The sequence below is a fragment of the Anomaloglossus baeobatrachus genome, chromosome 12 (assembly GCF_048569485.1).
Source record: "Anomaloglossus baeobatrachus isolate aAnoBae1 chromosome 12, aAnoBae1.hap1, whole genome shotgun sequence".
Classification (NCBI taxonomy): domain Eukaryota; kingdom Metazoa; phylum Chordata; class Amphibia; order Anura; family Aromobatidae; genus Anomaloglossus; species Anomaloglossus baeobatrachus.
This window is the reverse complement of record NC_134364.1, coordinates 75,689,771-75,712,516: the sequence shown is the minus strand read 5'-3', so window position 1 is coordinate 75,712,516 and position 22,746 is coordinate 75,689,771. Positions and strand designations below refer to the sequence as shown.

The window sequence follows — 22,746 nt, the reverse complement described above, 5'->3', positions numbered from 1 at the left end:
CGCACAATAACAGAGGAAACTTAGTGTTGGACCTGGTGACGGTGAGTAAGGCAAGCTTATTATTTTTTTTTGTTTTTTTAAATGAACTTTGGTTTCGGTTTTCCAAAACATGAAAACCCCTTCAAAGCATCAGGCAACAGTTCATAGCTAGCAGATACACAAATTAGCTCACATCTGGGAGGACAGAATCTGGCACTTTAAATGCCACCTAAAGGTGATCGCTACCTTATAAAAAATACCGATCCTTTAAAGGGAACCAGTCACCAGTTTTTTGGCCTATAAGCTGCGGCCACCACCAGTGGGCTCTTATATACGGCATTCTAGCATGCTGTATATAAGAGCCCAGGCCGCTGTGTAGAACATAAAAACACTTTGTAATACTCACCTAACGGTCACTCTATGTGGATGCTAGTCTGATGGGCGTCTCCGTTCTCCGGGTGCGGTGCCTCCTCTTTCGGCCATCTTCGTCCTCCTTCTGAAGCCGGGGTGCATGACACATCCTACATCATACACACTCGCCGGTGCTGCGCAGGCGCACTACAATACTTTGATCTGCCCTACTCAGGATAGATCAAAGTGCACCTGCGCAGGACCTCAATGCCAGCGAGTGTGGATGATGTAGGACGCGTCATGGACCCCAGTTACAGAAGAAGGAGAATGAAGATGGCCGAAAGAGGAGGCGCTGGCACCCGAGAACGGAGACACCCATCTGACTAGAATCCACCGTAGAGCAACCGTTAGGTGAGTATTATAAAAAGTGTTTTTTTCGTTCTACACAGCGTCCTGGGCTCTTATATACAGCATGTTAGAATGCTATATATAACAGCCCACTGGTGGTGGCCGTGGCTTATAGGCCAAAAAAACGGTGACAGGTTCCCTTTAAAGTCTCTAAAGCCAGCTAATGTGCAATATAAAGAGAACCCATGAAGTACATAAATGGCCACTCAGCCAGCCAACCAGTGCCCTGCTCTGCACTGATGAAGGGCAAAATCCCTCAAACAGCTGCTTGTGGTTGGGTCTCTTGGTTTGTTGAAGGCTCTGGTTTGGCACGGCTCAGTGAAGGGTCAGACTTTGCCTTACTGGTAAGCTCCCTCCAGTAAATGGCGGTGGAGACCGTTGGCTTCCCCCTAGACGAGAGCTAATTTGCATGTCTTTATCTCTTTAGACAATGTAATAGTTTATTTCTTGCCAAAGATGAAACTATATAGTAATGAATGTATACCGAACATCTACCATCAACAGTTATGTGTAATGTATCTAATGCAAATATCACCACTAATGACAAAAACACCATCCAGTGCAGGGGAATTATTATACTGGAAATGTTATGTAAATGAAGAACTGTACAAGTAAAATACAATAGACATGATTATTACAGCATGTAACATAAACCTACAGGAACCTACCAGCAGCTCCAGCAGGATCTCACTGTCATACGCAGTCTCTTCTCCTTCAGCCAAAGCCGGCAATAGACACAGGTACGAGGCCACCTGGTGGAGAGTGTTGGGACTGCGGCGAAAAAACAAAAAGCACAATCCACAAGACAGAAGTGTTTATACTAAAACCGTGCTATGTCCGCCCCATGGAAGGAAAGCCTTTGTACACTGCCATGGAATATGTCTGCTCTGTATAAAAAACAAGAGTACCAATGTGCTGCCTGACTTTTCTTCATTCATGTAGGGTTATGATTATGGCCCATGTGAAGCAGAAGCTGGCACTTCTACAGCCCAACCTCAATGTACTCCCTTTTTCAAGTATTATTGTACCACATGAGTTCAGAGTAAAAGAACAAACTGAACTGAAATCCAGCGATGCCTCTCTGGTCTTTATTGATAGGTTGCAGTGATGATGTCATGTATACAGTACTTGCAAATGCTGCAGACAATCACTGTGCTCAGTGTTTTGTTGTATACCTCACCCAGAGAAATATGAATAAGCATAACTGCTCTATGACCCAAAGAAATGAAAAACACAATTAGCCATATGAAAAATTTAAAAATGTGACATTGCATGATTGCTGAGGATTATTTGAAAAGAAGGGAATTTTGTTTACTTACCGTAAATTCCTTTTCTTCTAGCTCCAATTGGGAGACCCAGACAATTGGGTGTATAGCTACTGCCTCCGGAGGCCACACAAAGCACTACACTTAAAAGTGTAAAGCCCCTCCCCTTCTGCCTATACACCCTCCGTGGGATCACGGGCTCCTCAGTTTTAGTGCAAGAGCAAGAAGGAGGAAAGCCAATAACTGGTTTAAAAACAAATTCGATCCGAAGAAACATCGGAGAACTGAAACCATTCAACATGAACAACATGTGTACCCGAAAAAACAAAAATCCCTAAGAAAACAGGGCGGGTGCTGGGTCTCCCAATTGGAGCTAGAAGAAAAGGAATTTACGGTAAGTAAACAAAATTCCCTTCTTCTTTGTCGCTCCTAATTGGGAGACCCAGACAATTGGGACGTCCAAAAGCAGTCCCTGGGTGGGTAAAATAACACCTCGTGATAGGGCCGTAAAAACAGCCCTTTCCTACAGGTGGGCAACCGCCGCCTGAAGGACTTGTCTACCTAGGCTGGCGTCCGCCGAAGCGTAGGTATGCACCTGATAATGCTTGGTAAAAGTGTGCAGACTCGACCAGGTAGCCGCCTGGCACACCTGCTGAGCCGTAGCCTGGTGCCGTAATGCCCAGGATGCACCCACGGCTCTGGTAGAATGGGCCTTCAGCCCTGAGGGAACCGGAATCCCAGCAGAACGGTAGGCTTCAAGAATTGGTTCCTTGATCCACCGAGCCAGGGTGGATTTGGAAGCTTGCGACCCTTTACGCTGACCAGCGACAAGGACAAAGAGTGTATCCGAGCGGCACAGAGGCGCCGTGCGGGAAATGTAGATTCTGAGTGCTCTCACCAGATCCAACAAATGCAAATCCTTTTCACATTGATGAACTGGATGAGGACACAAAGAAGGTAAGACGATATCCTGATTGAGATGAAAGGGGGATACCACCTTAGGGAGAAACTCCGGAATCGGGCGCAGAACCACCTTGTCCTGGTGAAACACCAGGAAGGGAGATTTGCATGACAGCGCTGCTAGCTCGGACACTCTCCGAAGAGACGTGACCGCTACTAGAAAGGCCACTTTCTGTGAAAGGCGAGAAAGGGAAACATCCCTCATAGGCTCGAAAGGCGGCTTCTAGAGAGCAATTAGAACCCTGTTCAGATCCCAGGGCTCTAACGGCCGCTTGTAAGGAGGGACGATATGACAAACCCCTTGCAGGAACGTGCGTACCTGAGGAAGTCGTGCTAGGCGTTTCTGAAAAAATACAGATAGCGCTGAGACTTGTCCTTTAAGGGAGCCTAGCGACAAACCTTTTTCCAAACCGGATTGCAGGAAGGAAAGAAGAGTAGGCAATGCAAATGGCCAGGGAGAAACTCCCTGAGCAGAGCACCAAGATAAGAATATCTTCCACGTCCTGTGGTAGATCTTGGCGGAGGATGGTTTTCTAGCCTGTCTCATGGTGGCAATGACCTCTTGAGATAATCCTGAAGACGCTAGGATCCAGGACTCAATGGCCACACAGTCAGGTTCAGGGCCGCAGAATTCCGATGGAAAAACGGCCCTTGGGACAACAAGTCTGGTCGGTCTGGTAGTGCACACGGTTGGCCTACCGTGAGGTGCCACAGATCCGGGTACCACGACCTCCTCGGCCAGTCTGGAGCGACAAGGATGGCGCGGCGGCAGTCGGACCTGATCTTGCGCAGCACTCTGGGCAACAGTGCCAGAGGTGGGAACACATAAGGTAGCCGGAACTGCGACCAATCTTGAACTAAGGCGTCCGCCGCCAGAGCTCGGTGATCGTGAGACCGTGCCATGAAAGCCGGGACCTTGTTGTTGTGCCGGGACGCCATTAGGTCGACGGCCGGCATCCCCCAGCGGCGACAGATCTCCTGAAACACGTCCGGGTGAAGAGACCATTCCCCTGCGTCCATACCCTGGCGACTGAGGAAGTCTGCTTCCTAGTTTTCCACGCCTGGGATGTGAACTGCGGATATGGTGGATGCCATGTCTTCCACCCACGTCAGAATCCGCCGGACTTCCCGGAAGGCTTGCCGACTGCGTGTTCCTCCTTGGTGGTTGATGTATGCCACCGCTGTGGAGTTGTCCGACTGAATTCGGATCTGCTTGCCTTCCAGCCACTGCTGGAAGGCTTGTAGGGCAAGATACACTGCTCTGATTTCCAGAACATTGATCTGAAGGGTGGACTCTTGCTGAGTCCACGTACCTTGAGCCCTGTGGTGGAGAAAAACTGCTCCCCACCCTGAAAGACTCGCGTCTGTCGTAACCACCGCCCAGGATGGGGGTAGAAAGGACTTTCCTTTTGACAATGAGGTGGGAAGAAGCCACCACCGAAGAGATTCCTTGGCCGCCTGAGAAAGGGAGACGTTCCTGTCGAGGGACGTCGACTTCCCGTCCCATTGGCGGAGAATGTCCCATTGTAGTGGACGCAGATGAAACTGCGCGAAAGGGACTGCCTCCATTGTTGCTACCATCTTCCCTAGGAAGTGCATGAGGCGTCTCAAGGGGTGTGACTGGCCTTGAAGGAGAGATTGCACCCCTGTCTGTAGTGAACGCTGTTTGTCCAGCGGAAGCTTCACTATCGCTGAGAGAGTATGAAACTCCATGCCAAGATATGTTAGCGATTGGGTCGGGGTCAGATTTGACTTTGAAAAGTTGATGATCCACCCGAAACTCTGGAGAGTCTCCAGCGCAACGTTCAGGCTGTGTTGGCATGCCTCTTGAGAGGGTGCCTTGACAAGTAGATCGTCCAAATACGGGATCACAGAGTGACCTTGAGAGTGCAGGACTGCTACTACTGCTGCCATGACCTTGGTGAAGACCCGTGGGGCTGTCGCCAGCCCGAAAGGCAGAGCTACGAACTGAAGGTGTTCGTCTCCTATAACGAAGCGTAGAAAACGCTGGTGCTCTGGAGCAATCGGCACGTGGAGATAAGCATCCTTGATGTCTATTGATGCTAGGAAATCTCCTTGAGACATTGAGGCGATGACGGAGCGGAGGGATTCCATCCGGAACCGCCTGGTTTTCACGTGCTTGTTGAGCAGTTTTAGATCCAGAACGGGACGGAAAGACCCGTCCTTTTTTGGCACCACAAACAAATTGGAGTAAAAACCGTGACCTTGCTCCTGAAGAGGAACAGGGGTCACCACTCCTTCTGCCTTTAGAGTGCACACCGCTTGCAGAAGAGCATCGGCTCGGTCGGGAGGTGGAGAAGTTCTGAAGAATCGAGTTGGAGGACGAGAACTGAACTCTATCCTGTACCCGTGAGACAGAATGTCTCTCACCCAACGGTCTTTGACCTGTGGCAGCCAAATGTCGCCAAAGCGGGAGAGCCTGCCACCGACCGAGGATGCGGAGAGAGGAGGCCGAAAGTCATGAGGAAGCCGCCTTGGTAGCGGGTCTTCTGGCTGTCTTTTTTGGGCGTGACTGAGCCCGCCAAGAATCTGAGCTCCTCTGATCCTTTTGAGTCCTTTTGGACGAGGAGAATTGGGACCTGCCCGAGCCTCGAAAGGACCGAAACCCCGACTGTCCCCTCCTCTGTTGGGGTTTGTTTTGTCTGGGCTGAGGTAAAGATGAATCCTTACCCTTGGACTGTTTAATGATTTCATCCAAACGCTCACCAAACAGTCGGTCACCAGAAAATGGCAAACTGGTTAAGCACTTTTTGGAAGCAGAATCTGCCTTCCATTCCCTTAACCACAAGGCTCTGCGTAAAACCACGGAGTTGGCGGACGCCACTGCCGTACGGCTCGTAGAGTCCAGGACAGCATTAATCGCGTAAGACGCAAATGCAGACATTTGAGAGGTTAAGGATGCCACCTGCGGAACAGATGTACGTGTGACCGTGTCAATCTGTGTAAGACCAGCTGAAATAGCTTGGAGTGCCCATACGGCTGCGAATGCTGGAGCAAACGACGCGCCGATAGCTTCATAGATGGATTTCAACCAGAGCTCCATCTGTCTGTCAGTGGCATCTTTAAGTGCAGCCCCATCTTCCACTGCAACTATGGATCTAGCCGCAAGCCTGGAGATTGGAGGATCCACCTTTGGACACTGGGTCCAGCCCTTGACCACGTCAGGGGGAAAGGGATAACGTGTATCCTTAAGCCGTTTGGAGAAACGCTTATCTGGATAAGCGTGGTGTTTCTGGACTGCCTCTCTAAAGTCAGAGTGGTCCAGAAAAGTACTTAATTTACGCTTGGGATACCTGAAATGGAATTTCTCCTGCTGTGAAGCTGACTCCTCCACTGGAGGAGCTGGGGGAGAAATATCCAACATTCTATTGATGGACGCTATAAGATCATTCACTATGGCGTCACCATCAGGAGTATCCAGATTGAGAGCGGTCTCAGGATCAGAATCCTGATCAGCTACCTCCGCCTCATCATACAGAGAGTCCTCCTGCTGGGACCCTGACCAGTGTGATGAAGTCGAGGGCCGCTCATAGCGAGCTCGTTTAGGCTGTCTGGGACTGTCGTCCGTGTCAGAGCCATCACCCTGGGATGCATGGGACACCCCCGGAGCCCGGAGCTGTTCCAACCGAGGGGGACCAGGGAGCAATGATTCAACAGTGCCCATGGTCTGAGTTACTGGTCTAGACTGCAAAGTTTCTAGAATTTTAGTCATAGTCACAGACAAACTATCAGCAAAAACTGCAAACTCCGTCCCCGTCACCTGGACAGTATTCACAGGTGGTTCTCCCTGGGTCACCTCTAGCAGAGGCCCCGGCCGAGCAAGTGCCACAGGGGCCGAGCACTGCACACAATGGGGGTCAGTGGAACCTGCCGGTAGAGTAGCCTCACATGCGGTACAAGCAGCATAGAAAGCCTGTGCCTTGGCACCCTTGCTTTTTGCGGATGACATGCTGTTGTCTCCTCTGAGCAATCTAGGAGGGTATATAGCCAAAAATCACCAGCGACCGTACAGTGCAATGTATAGCATGTAAGCATAAAAATACAAATGTACACTTCGGCACTAGTGGGGTCAGCACCAGAGGTGCCGCTTACCGCCCGCTCAAACGCGGGTGTGTGGTCGCCAGAATCCCGTGTCTGGGTCTCCCAGAACTTGTCTCCCCTCTCCAGCTCAGACTGCACACAGGAATGGCTGCCGGCGTTCTGTGAAGAGGGGCGGACCGTGGGCGTGCCTCAGACAAAGTGCGGGAAACTGGCGTCCCACTGTGCCCAGTGTGAGGGCTGGAGTATGTAAAGTAGACTCCAGCCCTCGGCGCTGACGTTCTGTACAGCGTCCCGCCCTTCCCCTGACTGGCAGGCCTGGGGGCGGGAACGAAACGAAACTAGGCCGCAAAAGCCGGGGACTCGAGTAATAAGCGCCGCCGTCATATATGCACGGCCAGCGCGGAAGTCCCCGGCGCACCACAAATCCCAGCCGCGCCGCAGCGTGAACTGACAGCAGCGGCCGGCGCGGCAGTTCCCAATACATTGACTCACTCAGCAGAGCTGTAGCTAGTAATGGCACAAGCGCGCAGCGCTGTTGTCCCCGGCGCACTAACACACCCAGCAATGCTGCAGTGTGTCTGCGCGCGGTCTGTACGGGGACACAGAGTACCTTGACGTAGCAGGGCCCTGTCCCTGACGATACTCAGCTCCATATCCAGCAGAATCCCCAGGGGCTGTGGATGGAGCACGGTCTCAGTGCCTGGAGACCGGTAAAATCCCACTTCACCCAGAGCCCTAAGGGGGATGGGGAAGGAAGCAGCATGTGGGCTCCAGCCTCCGTACCCGCAATGGGTACCTCAACCTTAACAAACACCGCCGACAAAAGTGGGGTGAGAAGGGAGCATGCTGGGGGCCCTAGTATGGGCCCTCTTTTCTTCCATCCGACATAGTCAGCAGCTGCTGCTGACTAAACAGTGGAGCTATGCGTGGATGTCTGACCTCCTTCGCACAAAGCATGAAAACTGAGGAGCCCGTGATCCCACGGGGGGTGTATAGGCAGAAGGGGAGGGGCTTTACACTTTTAAGTGTAGTGCTTTGTGTGGCCTCCGGAGGCAGTAGCTATACACCCAATTGTCTGGGTCTCCCAATTAGGAGCGACAAAGAAAAAGATATTTAGCTAATGTATTGATCAATGGGCGGCACGGTGGCTCAGTGGTTAGCACTGCAGTCTTGTGGTGGCTCAGTGGTTAGCACTGCAGCCTTGCAGCGCTGGGGTCCTGGGTTGAAATCCCACTAAGGACACCATCTGCAAGGAGTTTGTATGTTCTCCCCATGTTTCCATGGGTTTCCTCCAGGGTCTCCGGTTTCCTCCCACACCCCAAAGACATACAGATAGGGACTCTAGATTGTGAGCCCCAATGGGGACAGTGTTGCTGATGTATGTAAAGCGCTGTGGAATTAATAGCGCTATATAAATGAATAAATATTATTATTATCAATTCATTACTGCCCCATGACCACTTCACGGTAATCTCTTATTTTTCGGGTACCTAACCAAATGTTACCTCTTGTGTGGTTGAAACCTGCTGTGTATGGGAAGCAAGGGACCCAGCTATATAGGAAGTTGAATAAACAGGGCTAAAGGGCGGGACTGAGTTCTCAGACAGAAAAAACTGCATAACAATCAAAAAGACCACTGGAACACCATTGTAAATGTGAACAGGGTGCTAGCCAAAAAATACATAATCTATATGAAGTGAAAGCTGCACACCAAATTCAGAGAAATATGGACAAGCATAACTGCTTTATAATACATAAAGAAATGAAAGACAATTATCCATGTGAAAACATTGAAAAATGTGACATTGCATGACTGCCGTGAAGTGGTTATCGAGCAGTAATGAATTGATCAATACATTTATATAGATTGTGTATTTTTTGGCTAGCACCCTGTTCACATTTACAATGGTGTTCCAGCAGTCTTTTTGATTGTTATGCAGTTTTTTCTGTCTGAGAACTCAGTCCTGCCCTTTATCCATGTTTATTCAATTTCCTATATAGCCAGGTAACATAGAGGTAACATTTGGTTAGAGACCCATACACATAAGCAGGTTTTAACCGCATATAGAGGTAACATTTGGTTAGGGACCCCATAAATAAGAGATTACCGTGAAGTGGTTATGGGGCAGTAATGAATTGATCAATACATTAGCTAAATATCTCTTTTTTCAAATAATCCTCAGCAGTTATGCAATGTCACATTTTTCCATTTTTCATATGGCCAGTTGTATTTTTCATTCCTTATGTATTATAAAGCAGTTATGCTTGTTCATATGTCTCTGAATTTAGTGTGCAGCTTTCACTTTATATAGAGTGTGTATTTTTTAGCTAGCACCCTGTTCACATTTACAATGGTGTTCCAGCAGTCTTTTTGATTTTTGTCTACCTCGGCATAGCCTCTGAGTCCACTGATTGTCTGCAGCGGTAGACATGATGATACCACTGTAGCCTATTACCGGGCTCAGAAAGCCAACAAGGTGCTAAGTCCAGTGATTAGTGGCAGTGGTTCTGAGTGCTGGAGACCGCTGCAGCCTAACAATAAACACCGTGGCTGCAGTAGAGAGGCAGAGTAGGACCCGTGGAGGTTCAGTTACCGCTCCCTTTATTATTTTACTCCTCTGCAAGCAAATGAGACAATTAGAAAAATGTAAAGCTATACGAAGTATAATGTTACTGTAATATTCAATAGACCATTCAACAGCTGCTGCAGAACAGCTTTCTGAGGTGTCAGAGAAATTGCTTTAATATTAAAAGGGGTTGTCAGATCATATGATATTGATGAGACAGTATCAGATTGGGGGGGTCTGACGGAGCTGGGCAGTGCCTCCCTGCTCGATGGTTACATCCGGCCACCGCCTGTGCTAATAACTCATTGTTGGGGATTTCTGACCCCCACTAATCTGATATGAAAGATCAATGCTAAATTTAGGTCATCAATATATCACTCAACAACCCCGCCTTTAAACATGTTCATCCTTTTTTTTTATTAAGACGTTCTGCAGCATCTGTACTCTGAAGTGCTGCAGCAGCAGCAGCAGGGAAACGGAGCTGAATTTTGCACACTGCATGTGATATACCTCCTATTTAAAGAGAGCGAGAACTAAGAGTCAAATCACTGGTTGACACACAGAAGGGAAAAGCACAATGGCAGCCTTCGTTCTCTTACCTGAGTGCTCCAAAACACTTCACAAGGGATTCCCGAGTGTCCACAGCCGCCACATTGGAGAGCGCAAAATTGTAGAGCTCCGGGAAGTGAGCGAAAGCGGCTCTCTGTGTGAACAAGAGTGTAAGAATGTAAGGGGCACAATCACTGCACAGTGCAGCTGACATTTACTGGGGTGTCCAGCACCCCAGCCATCAGCTCCAGCCATGGCCGGAGCTATACAGTGCTGTGACCACAGGGGGTCCTGCAGACCAGCTAGTATTCTTTCCTATAGTATAGGCCATACACTGTCCTGTGCTCAAGGCTTAAAGGGCAGCGATCATCAACAAATGACCGATCGTTTAAAAGGGAACCTGTCAAGTCTAGAAATATTATTAACCTGCAGATAGGGTGTTAATCTGCAGGTCAATAAGCACTCCAAAGTTGTGCGACCATAGTACTGAAAGAGCAACTACTGGGAGAAAATAAACATTATTTTTCCCAGCAGCCTCCAGCTTTCAGTCATAGAGGCGTGGCCAATGAGGCTTCAGTCCCTGCTCAGTATACAGTGAGCAACATCTATAAGCACACCCGACACTGACTGATAGCAGTCTTGGCACTGATGTACTTAAGAGATGGCAGTCGGTCAAAGTGCCAGGGCTTGGTTAGGCCCTTTTCACACATCAGTTTTTGTTGATCAGTCACAATCCGTTTTGTGACTGATGCGACGGATCCATCGCCGATAGTGGTAAAACTGATGTGACAGATCCAGTTTAAAAACGGATCCATCATACTACTTTTTTCCATGGCAAAGAATGGAATTTACACATCTGAGCATGCTTGGTTACAAAAAGACGGATCCATCGCCAGAATCCGTCATCTGACAGATTGCGACGGATCCTGCGCGCATAGGCATCCATTATAACAAATGACGGACGTGGACGGATCCGTTGCTGTCCGTTTTTTCGATGCAGACAAAAAACGTGCATGTGGATGTCGGCTCCGTCTGACAAACAAACATTTTTCGACGGATCCGTCGCACGACGTATGAAATGTTAGACCATCCATCATTAATACAAGTCAATGAGAAAAAAAAGATCCAGCGTATTGCGACTGATGGCAAAAAACTGATGTATGAAATGGGCCTTTCAACGACTGTATATGGAGCGGTGAATGAAGCAGTGCCAGCACGCCTGTATGAAAGCCGGAGGCTGCCAGGAGGAAAAAAGTTAATTTTCTCCCAGTAGCTGCACAGCTTTGGAGACCTGTTAATCTGCAGACTAACCCCATACCTGCAGGTTCATAGTGTTTGGGTACCCGACAGGTTTCCTGTTAGGTTTTGCATTAAAGAGGTTGTCCGGTCATGTAATCAAACCCTGCAGTCTCTTTATATGCCTGCACACTTCCGAATCCTGACAGTGTGTGGTGTGCATGCAGTCAGGATTCACCAGTATTGCAGGAGAGAGTGGGTAGCCACGTGAGCACAAGTATGTTATTTGCATACTTCCAGCCATATTTTGACTATCTGTACCTTGTACCTAGCTTCTTCCAAAATAAGGGAGTTGACTGGTTAGTCGTCAAGTGACCGCATATATGCAATCCACCCACTCTTACCGGCGATACCAGGGAATCCTGACAGCGTGTGTACCGCACACTGTCAGGATTCCAAACTCTGCAATCTTATAGAGTGACTGAAGAGGTTTATCAGAAGACCCAACATATCCTTTAAATGTATTTTTGTCAATATAAAAGAAGGGAATTTTGTTTACTTACCGTAAATTCCTTTTCTTCTAGCTCCTATTGGGAGACCCAGACAATTGACATTTGGGTGTATAGCTTCTGCCTCCAGAGGCCACACAAAGTATTACACTTTAAAAAGTGTAACCCCTCCCCTCTGCCTATACACCCTCCCGTGCATCACGGGCCCATCAGTTTTGGTGCCAAAGCAGGAAGGATGAAACTTATAAATTGGTCTAAGGTAAATTCAATCCGAAGGATGTTCGGAGAACTGAAACCATGAACCAAAAGAACAATTCAACATGAACAACATGTGTACACAAAAGAACAACAGCCCGAAGGGAACAGGGGCGGGTGCTGGGTCTCCCAATAGGAGCTAGAAGAAAAGGAATTTACGGTAAGTAAACAAAATTCCCTTCTTCTTTGTCGCTCCATTGGGAGACCCAGACAATTGGGACGTCCAAAAGCAGTCCCTGGGTGGGTAAAAGAATACCTCGATAAAAAGAGCCGAAACGGCCCCCTCTTACAGGTGGGCAACCGCCGCCTGAAGGACTCGCCTACCTAGGCTGGCATCTGCCGAAACATAGGTATGCACCTGATAGTGTTTCGTGAAAGTGTGGAGACTCGACCAGGTAGCCGCCTGACACACCTGCTGAGCCGTAGCCTGGTGCCGCAATGCCCAGGATGCACCTACGGCTCTGGTAGAATGGGCTTTCAGCCCTGAAGGAATCGGAAGCCCAGAAGAACGGTAGGCTTCAAGAATCGGTTCCTTGATCCACCGAGCCAAGGTTGACTTGGAAGCCTGCGACCCCTTACGCTGGCCAGCGACAAGAACAAAGAGCGCATCAGAACGGCGCAGGGGCGCCGTGCGAGAAATGTAGAGCCGGAGTGCTCTCACCAGATCTAACAAGTGCAAATCCTTTTCACATTGGTGAACTGGATGAGGGCAAAAAGAAGGTAAGGAGATATCCTGATTGAGATGAAAAGGGGATACCACCTTAGGGAGAAATTCCGGGACCGGACGCAGAACCACCTTATCCTGGTGAAACACCAGGAAGGGGGCTTTGCATGACAGCGCTGCTAGCTCAGACACTCTCCGAAGTGATGTGACTGCCACTAGGAAGGCCACCTTCTGCGAAAGGCGTGATAGAGAGACATCCCGCATCGGCTCGAAAGGTGGTTTCTGAAGAGCCGTTAGCACCCTGTTAACATCCCAGGGTTCCAGCGGACGCTTGTAAGGTGGGACTATGTGGCAAACTCCCTGCAGGAACGTGCGGACCTGCGGAAGCCTGGCTAGACGCTTTTGAAGAAACACGGAAAGCGCCGATACTTGTCCCTTGAGAGAGCCGAGAGACAAACCCTTGTCCATTCCGGATTGAAGGAAAGAAAGAAAAGTGGGTAAGGCAAACGGCCAGGGGGTAAAACCCTGATCAGCGCACCAGGATAAGAAGATCCTCCAAGCCCTGTGATAGATCTTGGCGGACGTTGGCTTCCTGGCCTGTCTCATGGTGGCAATGACATCTTGAGATAACCCTGAGGACGCTAGGAGCCAGGACTCAATGGCCACACAGTCAGGTTGAGGGCCGCAGAATTCAGATGGAAAAATGGCCCTTGAGACAGCAAGTCTGGTCGGTCTGGGAGTGCCCACGGTTGACCCACCGTGAGGTGCCACAGATCCGGGTACCACGACCTGCTCGGCCAGTCTGGAGCGACGAGGATGGCGCGGCGGCAGTTGGACCTGATCTTGCGTAACACTCTGGGCAGCAGTGCCAGAGGAGGAAATACATAAGGCAGTCGAAACTGCGACCAATCCTGAACTAATGCGTCTGCCGCCAGAGCTCTGTGATCTTGAGACCGTGCCATGAATGCCGGGACTTTGTTGTTGTGCCGAGACGCCATGAGGTCGACGTCCGGCGTTCCCCAGCGGCAACAGATCTCTTGAAACACGTCCGGGTGAAGAGACCATTCCCCTGCGTCCATGCCCTGGCGACTGAGAAAGTCTGCTTCCCAGTTTTCTACGCCCGGGATGTGAACTGCGGAGATGGTGGAGGCTGTGGCTTCCGCCCACAGCAGAATCCGCCGAACTTCTTGGAAGGCTTGACGACTGCGTGTGCCGCCCTGGTGGTTGATGTACGCGACCGCCGTGGCGTTGTCCGACTGTATTCGGATCTGCCTGCCCTCCAGCCACCGCTGGAACGCCTTTAGGGCTAGATACACTGCCCTTATCTCTAGAACATTGATCTGAAGGGAGGACTCTGTCGGAGTCCAGGTTCCCTGAGCCCTGTGGTGGAGGAAGACCGCTCCCCACCCTGACAGACTCGCGTCCGTCGTGACCACAGCCCAGGATGGGGGCAGGAAGGATTTTCTCTTCGACAAAGAAGTGGGAAGAAGCCACCACTGAAGAGAGGTTTTGGCTGCAAGGGAAAGAGAGACGTTCCTGTCTAGGGACGTCGACCTCCTGTCCCATTTGCGGAGAATGTCCCATTGAAGTGGACGCAGATGAAACTGCGCAAAGGGAACTGCCTCCATTGCTGCCACCATCTTCCCTAGGAAGTGCATGAGGCGCCTCAAGGGGTGTGACTGGGCCCGAAGGAGAGAGTGCACCCCTGTCTGCAGCGAGCGCTGTTTGTCCAGCGGAAGCTTCACTATCGCTGAGAGAGTATGAAACTCCATCCCGAGGTAAGTCAGTGATTGGGTCGGTGTCAATTTTGACTTTGGGAAATTGATGATCCACCCGAACCTCTGGAGAGTCTCCAGAGCAATGGTCAGGCTGTGTTGACATGCCACCCGGGAGGGTGCCTTGACTAGAAGATCGTCTAAGTAAGGGATCACCGAGTGGCCCTGAGAGTGTAGGACCGCCACCACTGCTGCCATGACCTTGGTGAAGACCCGTGGGGCTGTCGCCAGGCCGAAAGGCAGTGCCACGAACTGAAGGTGTTCGTCCCCGATGGCGAAACGCAGGAAGCGTTGATGCTCTGGTGCAATCGGCACATGGAGATAAGCATCCCTGATGTTGATTGATGCTAGGAAGACTCCTTGGGACATCGAGGCGATGACAGAGCGGAGAGATTCCATCCGGAACCGTCTGGTTCTCACGTGTCTGTTGAGCAGTTTGAGGTCCAGAACGGGACGGAATGATCCGTCCTTTTTTGGCACCACGAACAAGTTGGAGTAAAAACCGCGACCACGTTCTTGAAGGGGAACGGGGATCACAACTCTTTCTGCCTTCAGAGTGTTCACCGCCTGAAAAAGTGCATCGGCTCGCTCGGGGGGCGGAGATGTTCTGAAGAAACGAGTCGGAGGACGAGAACTGAGCTCTATCCTGTAACCGTGAGACAGAATGTCTCTCACCCATCGGTCTTGGACATGTGGCCACCAGGCGTCGCAAAAGCGGGAGAGCCTGCCACCGACCGAGGATGCAGTTTGGGGAGGCCGAAAGTCATGAGGAGGCCGCCTTGGAGGCGGTTCCTCCGGCGGTCTTTGTAGGACGTGACTTAGACCGCCATGCAGAAGAGTTCCTCTGGCCCTTCTCTGACCTGTTGGACGTGGAGGAATGGGACCTGGCTGAGGGCCGAAAGGACCGAAACCTCGGTTGTATTTTTCGTTGCTGAGGTCTGTTTGGTTTGGACTGGGGTAAGGACGAGTCCTTTCCCTTGGATTGTTTAATAATTTTGTCCAATTGCTCGCCAAACAAACGGTCGCCAGAAAATGGCAAACCGGTTAAGAACTTCTTGGAAGCAGAGTCTGCCTTCCATTCGTGTAGCCACATGGCCCTGCGGACTGCCACCGAATTGGCGGACGCTACCGCTGTACGGCTCGCAGAGTCCAGGACAGCGTTCATGGCGTAGGACGAAAAGGCCGACGCCTGAGAAGTCAAAGACACAACTTGCGGAGCAGAGGTACGTGTGACCGCATTAATCTCAGACAGACAAGCTGAGATAGCTTGGAGTGCCCACACGGCTGCAAAGGCCGGAGCAAAAGACGCGCCTATGGCTTCATAGATGGATTTCATCAGGAGCTCTATTTGCCTGTCAGTGGCATCCTTGAGCGATGAACCATCTGCCACTGATACTATGGATCTAGCCGCCAGTCTAGAGACTGGAGGATCCACCTTGGGACACTGAGCCCAACCCTTAACTACGTCAGGGGGGAAGGGGTAACGTGTGTCATTAAGGCGTTTAGTAAAGCGCTTGTCCGGAAATGCTCTGTGCTTCTGGACAGCATCTCTGAAGTTAGAGTGATCGAAAAACGCACTCCGTGTACGTTTGGGAAACCTAAACTGGTGCTTCTCCTGCTGCGAAGCCGACTCCTCTATAGGTGGAGTTGGGGAGAAAGATCTAGCACCTGGTTGATGGACGCTATAAGGTCATTTACTATGGCGTCCCCTTCAGGTGTATCAAGATTGAGAGCAAAGTCAGGATCAGAGCCCTGAGCTGCGACCTCCGCTTCATCCTCCAGAGAGTCCTCATGCTGAGACCCCGAACAGCGTGATGAAGTCGGGGAAGGTTCCCAGCGAGCCCGCTTAGCCGGTCTGCGACTGCGGTCCGTGTCGGAGTCCTCACCGTGGGACCTAGGTGTCACCCCAGGAGCACTTTGCTGCGCCGACCGAGAGGGGCCTGGGGGCGATGAACTCACAGTGCCCTGGGCCTGTGTTACCGATCTGGACTGCAAGGCTTCTAGTATCTTAGCAGACCATTTGTCCATAGACTGAGCCATGGATTGTGAAAGCGACTCAGAGAGTTTCTCAGCCAAAACTGCAAACTCTGTCCCTGCCACCTGGACAGGGGAAGCAGGAGGGTCTGCCTGAGCCGAGGGTCCCACCAGTGCCCGAGGCTCCGGCTGAGTGAGTGCCACAGGGGCCGAGCATTGCACACAGTGAGGGTAGGTGGAACCTGCAGGTAACATAGCCGCACAAGAGGTACAGGTTGCAAAATAAGCCTGTGCCTTGGCACCCTTGCTCTTTGCGGACGACATGCTGTTGTCTCCTCTGAGAGTGATCAGTGAGGGTATATAGCCAAAAGCAAAATAATGCGGCCGAACAGAGAAAATGTATACAAATATATATATATATATATATATATATATATATATACACTTCGGCACCCTAGGGGGGCCAGCACCTGGTAACCGGTGTGGCTTACCGACCGCCCAAAGCGGTTGTGTGTCCACCAGATTCCCTGCCTGGGCCTCCCAGAGCTGTAGAGCTCGTTCTGAAATCCTCCACCGGCAGAAGTGATTGTAACAATGGCTGCCAGAGTTCTCAGGGGAGGAGGGAGCCGTGGGCGGTGACTAATAAAGTGCGGGAATCTGGTGCCCCACAGTGCTCAGTGAGGGGGGAGGAGAACACCTAAGTATGCTCCAGCCCTCACTGCCGACGTCCAGTCGGCCGTCCCGCCCTTACCCCTGACTGGCAGGCCCGGGGGCGGGAGTTATGGTACTAGGCCGCAGAAGCCAAGGACTAAATTTAATAACGTGGCCGGCGAACAGGCGCGGTCGGCGCGGTAGTCCCGGTCGTCACAGAAAAACAGCAGCCGCTGCAGCGTCCGTGACACAGGCGCTCCATGCACCGTCCCCAAGGGGACACAGAGTACCTTTTAGATGCAGGGCCTGTCCCTGATGATACCCAGTCTCCTGTCCGTCAGATTCCCCCAGGGGCTGCGGAGGCAGCCCGGTCCCAGTGAAAGGTGACCGGTTAGGATCCCACTTCTCCCAGAGCCTCTAAGGGATGGTGAAGGAAAACGGCATGTGGCTCCAGCCTTTGTACCCGCAATGGGTACCTCAACCTTGACAGCACCGCCGACTTAGTGGGGTGAGAAGGGAGCATGCCGGGGGCCCCGTGGGGGGCCCTCTTTTCTTCCATCCGATACAATCAGCAGCTGCTGCTGACTAAAATGTGGAGCTTGCGTGAATGTGTGCCTCCTTCAACACAAAGCATAAAACTGATGGGCCCGTGATGCACGGGAGGGTGTATAGGCAGAGGGCAGGGGTTACACTTTTTAAAGTGTAATACTTTGTGTGGCCTCCGGAGGCAGAAGCTATACACCCAATTGTCAATTGTCTGGGTCTCCCAATGGAGCGACAAAGAAAAAAACTTTTGTTTCGGGAAATAACACATGTACATTAGACACAGTGGTTGGATCCAAATCCTATTTTTGTACTTAAGTGTCTAATGAGCGTGTGCAAAGGAACCAAAAAGCTTTTCAAAACACACAACACAAAAAGCTGATTTAAACAATATATCATTTTATGAAGATTCCCTTTAAGGTGCTAAGCTTTAGGCATATTTCAGACATTCATTTTTTTAATGTGCAAATTGTGGAGGAAATAGAACAATTTGCACCAGAGTTTCGGATGGAATTTTCAGAAGTGCTCAGTGAGTGTGCGGTTTGTGATTTTAACACATCCGGAGACATATATATAGATGACTTTAATCCATGACTAAGATCAAAAAACGACGTCTCACAAACAGCAAAAAAAGTGAATATGTGAACAGTACCATAGACCATAATGCGTACAAGTGCCATCTGTGACACCATGGATAGAACACTACCGGAAAAGTGTACGTCCTTACTTTGTTGAGATGATTTCTGTTTCCTCCTCCAACAGGGCATCTGATCAGAGTGTATCCAACCCATCATATATTCTGTCCTTTGATACTGCATTCTTATATACAGTGCCTTGCGAAAGTATTTGACCCCCTTGAATTTTTCAACCTTTTCCCACATTTCAGACTAACAAAGATAAAAATGTTAATGTTCTGGTGAAGAATCAACAAGTGGGACACAATGGTAAAGTTGAACGATATTTATTGCTTATTTTAAACTTTTTTAAAAAATAAATAACTGAAAATTGGGGCGTGCAATATTATTCGGCCTCTTTAAGTTAATACTTTGTAGCGCCATCTTTGGCTGCGGTTACAGCTGCAGTCGCTTGATGTATGTGTCTATCAGTTTTGCACATGGAAAGACTGAAATTCTTGCCCATTCTTCCGTTGTAACAGCTGGAGCTGAGTGAGGTTGGATGGAGGCGTTTGTGAACAGCAGTTTTCTGCTCTTTCCACAGATTCTCGATTGGATTCAGGTCTGGACTGTGACTTGGCCATTCTAACACCTGGATACGTTTATTTGTGAACCATTCCATTGTAGATTTTGCTTTATGTTCAGGATCATTGTCTTGTTGTTAGACAAATCTCCGTCCCAGTCTCAGGTCTTTTGCAGACTCCAACAAATTTTCTTCAAGAATGGTCCTGTATTTGGCTCCATCCATCTTCCCATCAATTTTAACCATCTTCCCTGTCCCTGCTGAAGAAAAGCAGGCCCAAACCATGATGCTGCCACCACCATGTTTGACAGTGGGGATGTTGTGTTCAGGGTGGTGAGCTGTGATGCTTTTACGCCAAACATATCATTTGGCATTGTGCCCAAATAGTTTGATTTTGGTTTCATCTGACCAGAGCACCTTCTTCCACATGTTTGGTGTCTCCCAGGTGGCTTGTGGCAAACTTTAAACAACACTTTTTATGGATATCTTTGACAAATGGCTTTCTCCTTGCCACTCTTCCATAAAGGCCAGATTTGTGCAGTGTACGACTGATTGTTGTCCTATGGACAGACTCTCCCACCTCAGCTGTAGATCTCTGCAGTTCATCCAGAGTGATCATGGGCCTCTTGGCTGCATCTCTGATCAGTCTTCTCCTTGTTTGAGATGAAATTTTTGAGGGACGGCCGGGTCTTGGTAGATTTGCAGTGGTATGATACTCCTTCCATTTCAATATGATCGCTTGCACAGTGCTCCTTGAGATGTTTAAAGTTGTGGAAATCTTTTTGTAACCAAATCTGGCTTTATACTTCTCCACAACAGTATCACAGACCTGCCTGTTGTGTTCCTTGGTCTTCATGATGCTCTCTGTGCTTTAAACAGAATACTGAGACTAATACACAGCAGGGGCATTTATACGGAGACTCGATTACACACAGGTGGATTATATTTATCATCATCAGTCATTTAGGACAACATTGGATCATTCAGAGATCCTCAATGAACTTCTGGAGTGAGTTTGCTGCACTGCAAGTAAAGGGGATGAATAATATTGCACGCCCCACTTTTCAGTTATTTATTTTTTTTTTAAGTTGAAAATAAGCAATAAATATCGTTCATCTTCACAATTGTGTCCACTTGTTGTTGATTCTTCACCATAACGAAGGGAATTTTGTTTACTTACCGTAAATTCCTTTTCTTCTAGCTCCAATTGGGAGACCCAGACAATTGGGTGTATAGCTACTGCCTCCGGAGGCCACACAAAGTACTACACTTAAAAGTGTAAGGCCCCTTCCCTTCTGGCTATACACCCCCCCCGTGGGATCACGGGCTCCTCAGTTTTAGTGCAAAAGCAAGAAGGAGGAAAGCCAATAACTGTTTTAAAGACAAATTCAACCCGAGAAACAACCTCGGAGAACTGAACTGTTCAACATGAACAACATGTGCACCCGAAAAAAACAAACTTCCTAAGAAAACAGGGCGGGTGCTGGGTCTCCCAATTGGAGCTAGAAGAAAAGGAATTTACGGTAAGTAAACAAAATTCCCTTCTTCTTTGTCGCTCCTAATTGGGAGACCCAGACAATTGGGACGTCCAAAAGCAGTCCCTGGGTGGGTAAAAGAATACCTCGTGATAGGGCCGTCAAACAGCCCTTTCCTACAGGTGAGCCACCGCCGCCTGAAGGACTTGTCTACCTAGGCCGGCATCCGCCGAAGCGTAGGTATGCACCTGATAATGCTTGGTAAAAGTGTGCAGACTCGACCAGGTAGCCGCCTGGCACACCTGCTGAGCCGTAGCCTGGTGCCGTAATGCCCAAGACGCACCCACGGCTCTGGTAGAATGGGCCTTCAGTCCTGATGGAATCGGAAGCCCAGCAGAACGGTAGGTGTGAAGAATTGGTTCCTTGATCCACCTCGCAAGGGTGGATTTGGAAGCTTGCGACCCTTTACGCTGACCAGCGACAAGGACAAAGAGTGCATCCGAGTGGCGCAGAGGCGCCGTGCGGGAAATGTAGATCCTGAGTGCTCTCACCAGATCCAATAAATGCAAACCCTTTTCAAATTGGTGAACTGGATGCGGACACAAAGACGGTAAAGTGATATCTTGATTGAGATGAAAGGAAGATACCACCTTGGGAAGAAATTCTGGAATTGGACGCAGAACTACCTTGTCCTGGTGAAACACCAGGAATGGAGATCTGCAGGATAACGCCGCCAGCTCGGACACTCTCCGAAGAGACGTGACCGCCACTAGAAAGGCCACTTTCTGTGAAAGACGAGAAAGGGAAACCTCCTTCATAGTCTCGAAAGGCGGCTTCTGGAGAGCAATTAGAACCTTGTTCAGGTCCCAGAGCTCCAACGGCCGCTTGTAAGGAGGGACGATATGACAAACCCCTTGCAGGAACGTGCGTACCTGAGGAAGTCGCGCCAGGCGTTTCTGAAAAAATACGGATAGCGCGGAGACCGGACCCTTAAGGGAGCCAAGCGACAAACCTTTTTCCAACCCAGACTGCAGGAAGGAAAGAAAAGTAGGCAATGCAAAAGGCCAGGGAGAAACTCCCTGAGCAGAGCACCAAGATAGGAATATCCTCCACGTCCTGTGGTAGATCTTGGCGGAGGATGGCTTCCTAGCCTGTCTCATGGTGGCAACCACTTCATGAGATAAACCTGAGGCCGCTAGGATCCAGGACTCAATGGCCACACAGTCAGGTTCAGGGCCGCAGAATTCAGATGGACAAACGGCCCTTGAGACAGCAAGTCTGGACGGTCTGGTAGTGCCCACGGATGGCCTACCGTGAGGTGCCACAGATCCGGGTACCACGACCTCCTTGGCCAGTCTGGAGCGACGAGAATGGCGCGGCGGCAGTCGGACCTGATTTTGCGGAGCACTCTGGGCAACAATGCCAGAGGTGGGAACACATACGGTAGCCGGAACTGCGACCAATCTTGAACTAAGGCGTCTGCCGCCAGAGCTCGGTGATCGTGAGACCGTGCCATGAAAACCGGGACCTTGTTGTTGTGCCGTGACGCCATCAGGTCGACGTCCGGCATCCCCCAGCGGCGACAGATCTCCTGAAACACGTCCGGGTGAAGAGACCATTCCCCTGCGTCCATGCCCTGGCGACTGAGAAAGTCTGCTTCCCAGTTTTCTACGCCTGGGATGTGAACTGCGGATATGGTGGATGCCGTGTCTTCCACCCACGTCAGAATCCGCCGGACTTCCTGGAAGGCTTGCCGACTGCGTGTTCCCCCTTGGTGGTTGATGTATGCCACCGCTGTGGAGTTGTCCGACTGAATTCGGATCTGTTTGCCTTCCAGCCACTGTTGGAAGGCTTGTAGGGCAAGATAGACTGCTCTGATCTCCAGAACATTGATCTGAAGGGTGGACTCTTTCCGAGTCCACGTACCTTGAGCCCTGTGGTGGAGAAACACTGCTCCCCACCCTGATAGACTCGCATCTGTCGTGACCACCGCCCAGGATGGGGGTAGGAACGACTTTCCTTTTGACAATGAGGTGGGAAGAAGCCACCACCGGAGAGATTCCTTGGCTGCCTGAGAGAGGGAGACCTCCCTGTCGAGGGACGTCGACTTCCCGTCCCATTGGCGGAGAATGTCCCATTGTAGTGGACGCAGATGAAACTGCGCAAAAGGAACTGCTTCCATTGCTGCTACCATCTTCCCTAGGAAGTGCATGAGGCGCCTCAAGGGGTGCGACTGGCCCTGAAGGAGAGATTGCACCCCTGTCTGTAGTGAACGCTGTTTGTCCAGTGGAAGTTTCACTATCGCTGAGAGAGTATGAAACTCCAT

General features: G+C 50.2%; 1 protein-coding gene across 1 annotated transcript in view; it reads right to left on the bottom strand.

Moving 5' to 3' along the window:
* AQR (aquarius intron-binding spliceosomal factor) overlaps positions 1 to 22,746 on the bottom strand; it is a 245,522-nt gene that overhangs the window by 163,516 nt on the left and 59,260 nt on the right. Inside the window, exons 13-14 of the mRNA XM_075330613.1 lie at positions 10,192 to 10,295; positions 1,407 to 1,509 (exon numbers count right to left, since the gene is read on the bottom strand). Coding sequence (XP_075186728.1) covers positions 1,407 to 1,509; positions 10,192 to 10,295 — 207 coding nt within the window. The remainder of the gene's footprint in view (positions 1 to 1,406; positions 1,510 to 10,191; positions 10,296 to 22,746) is intronic.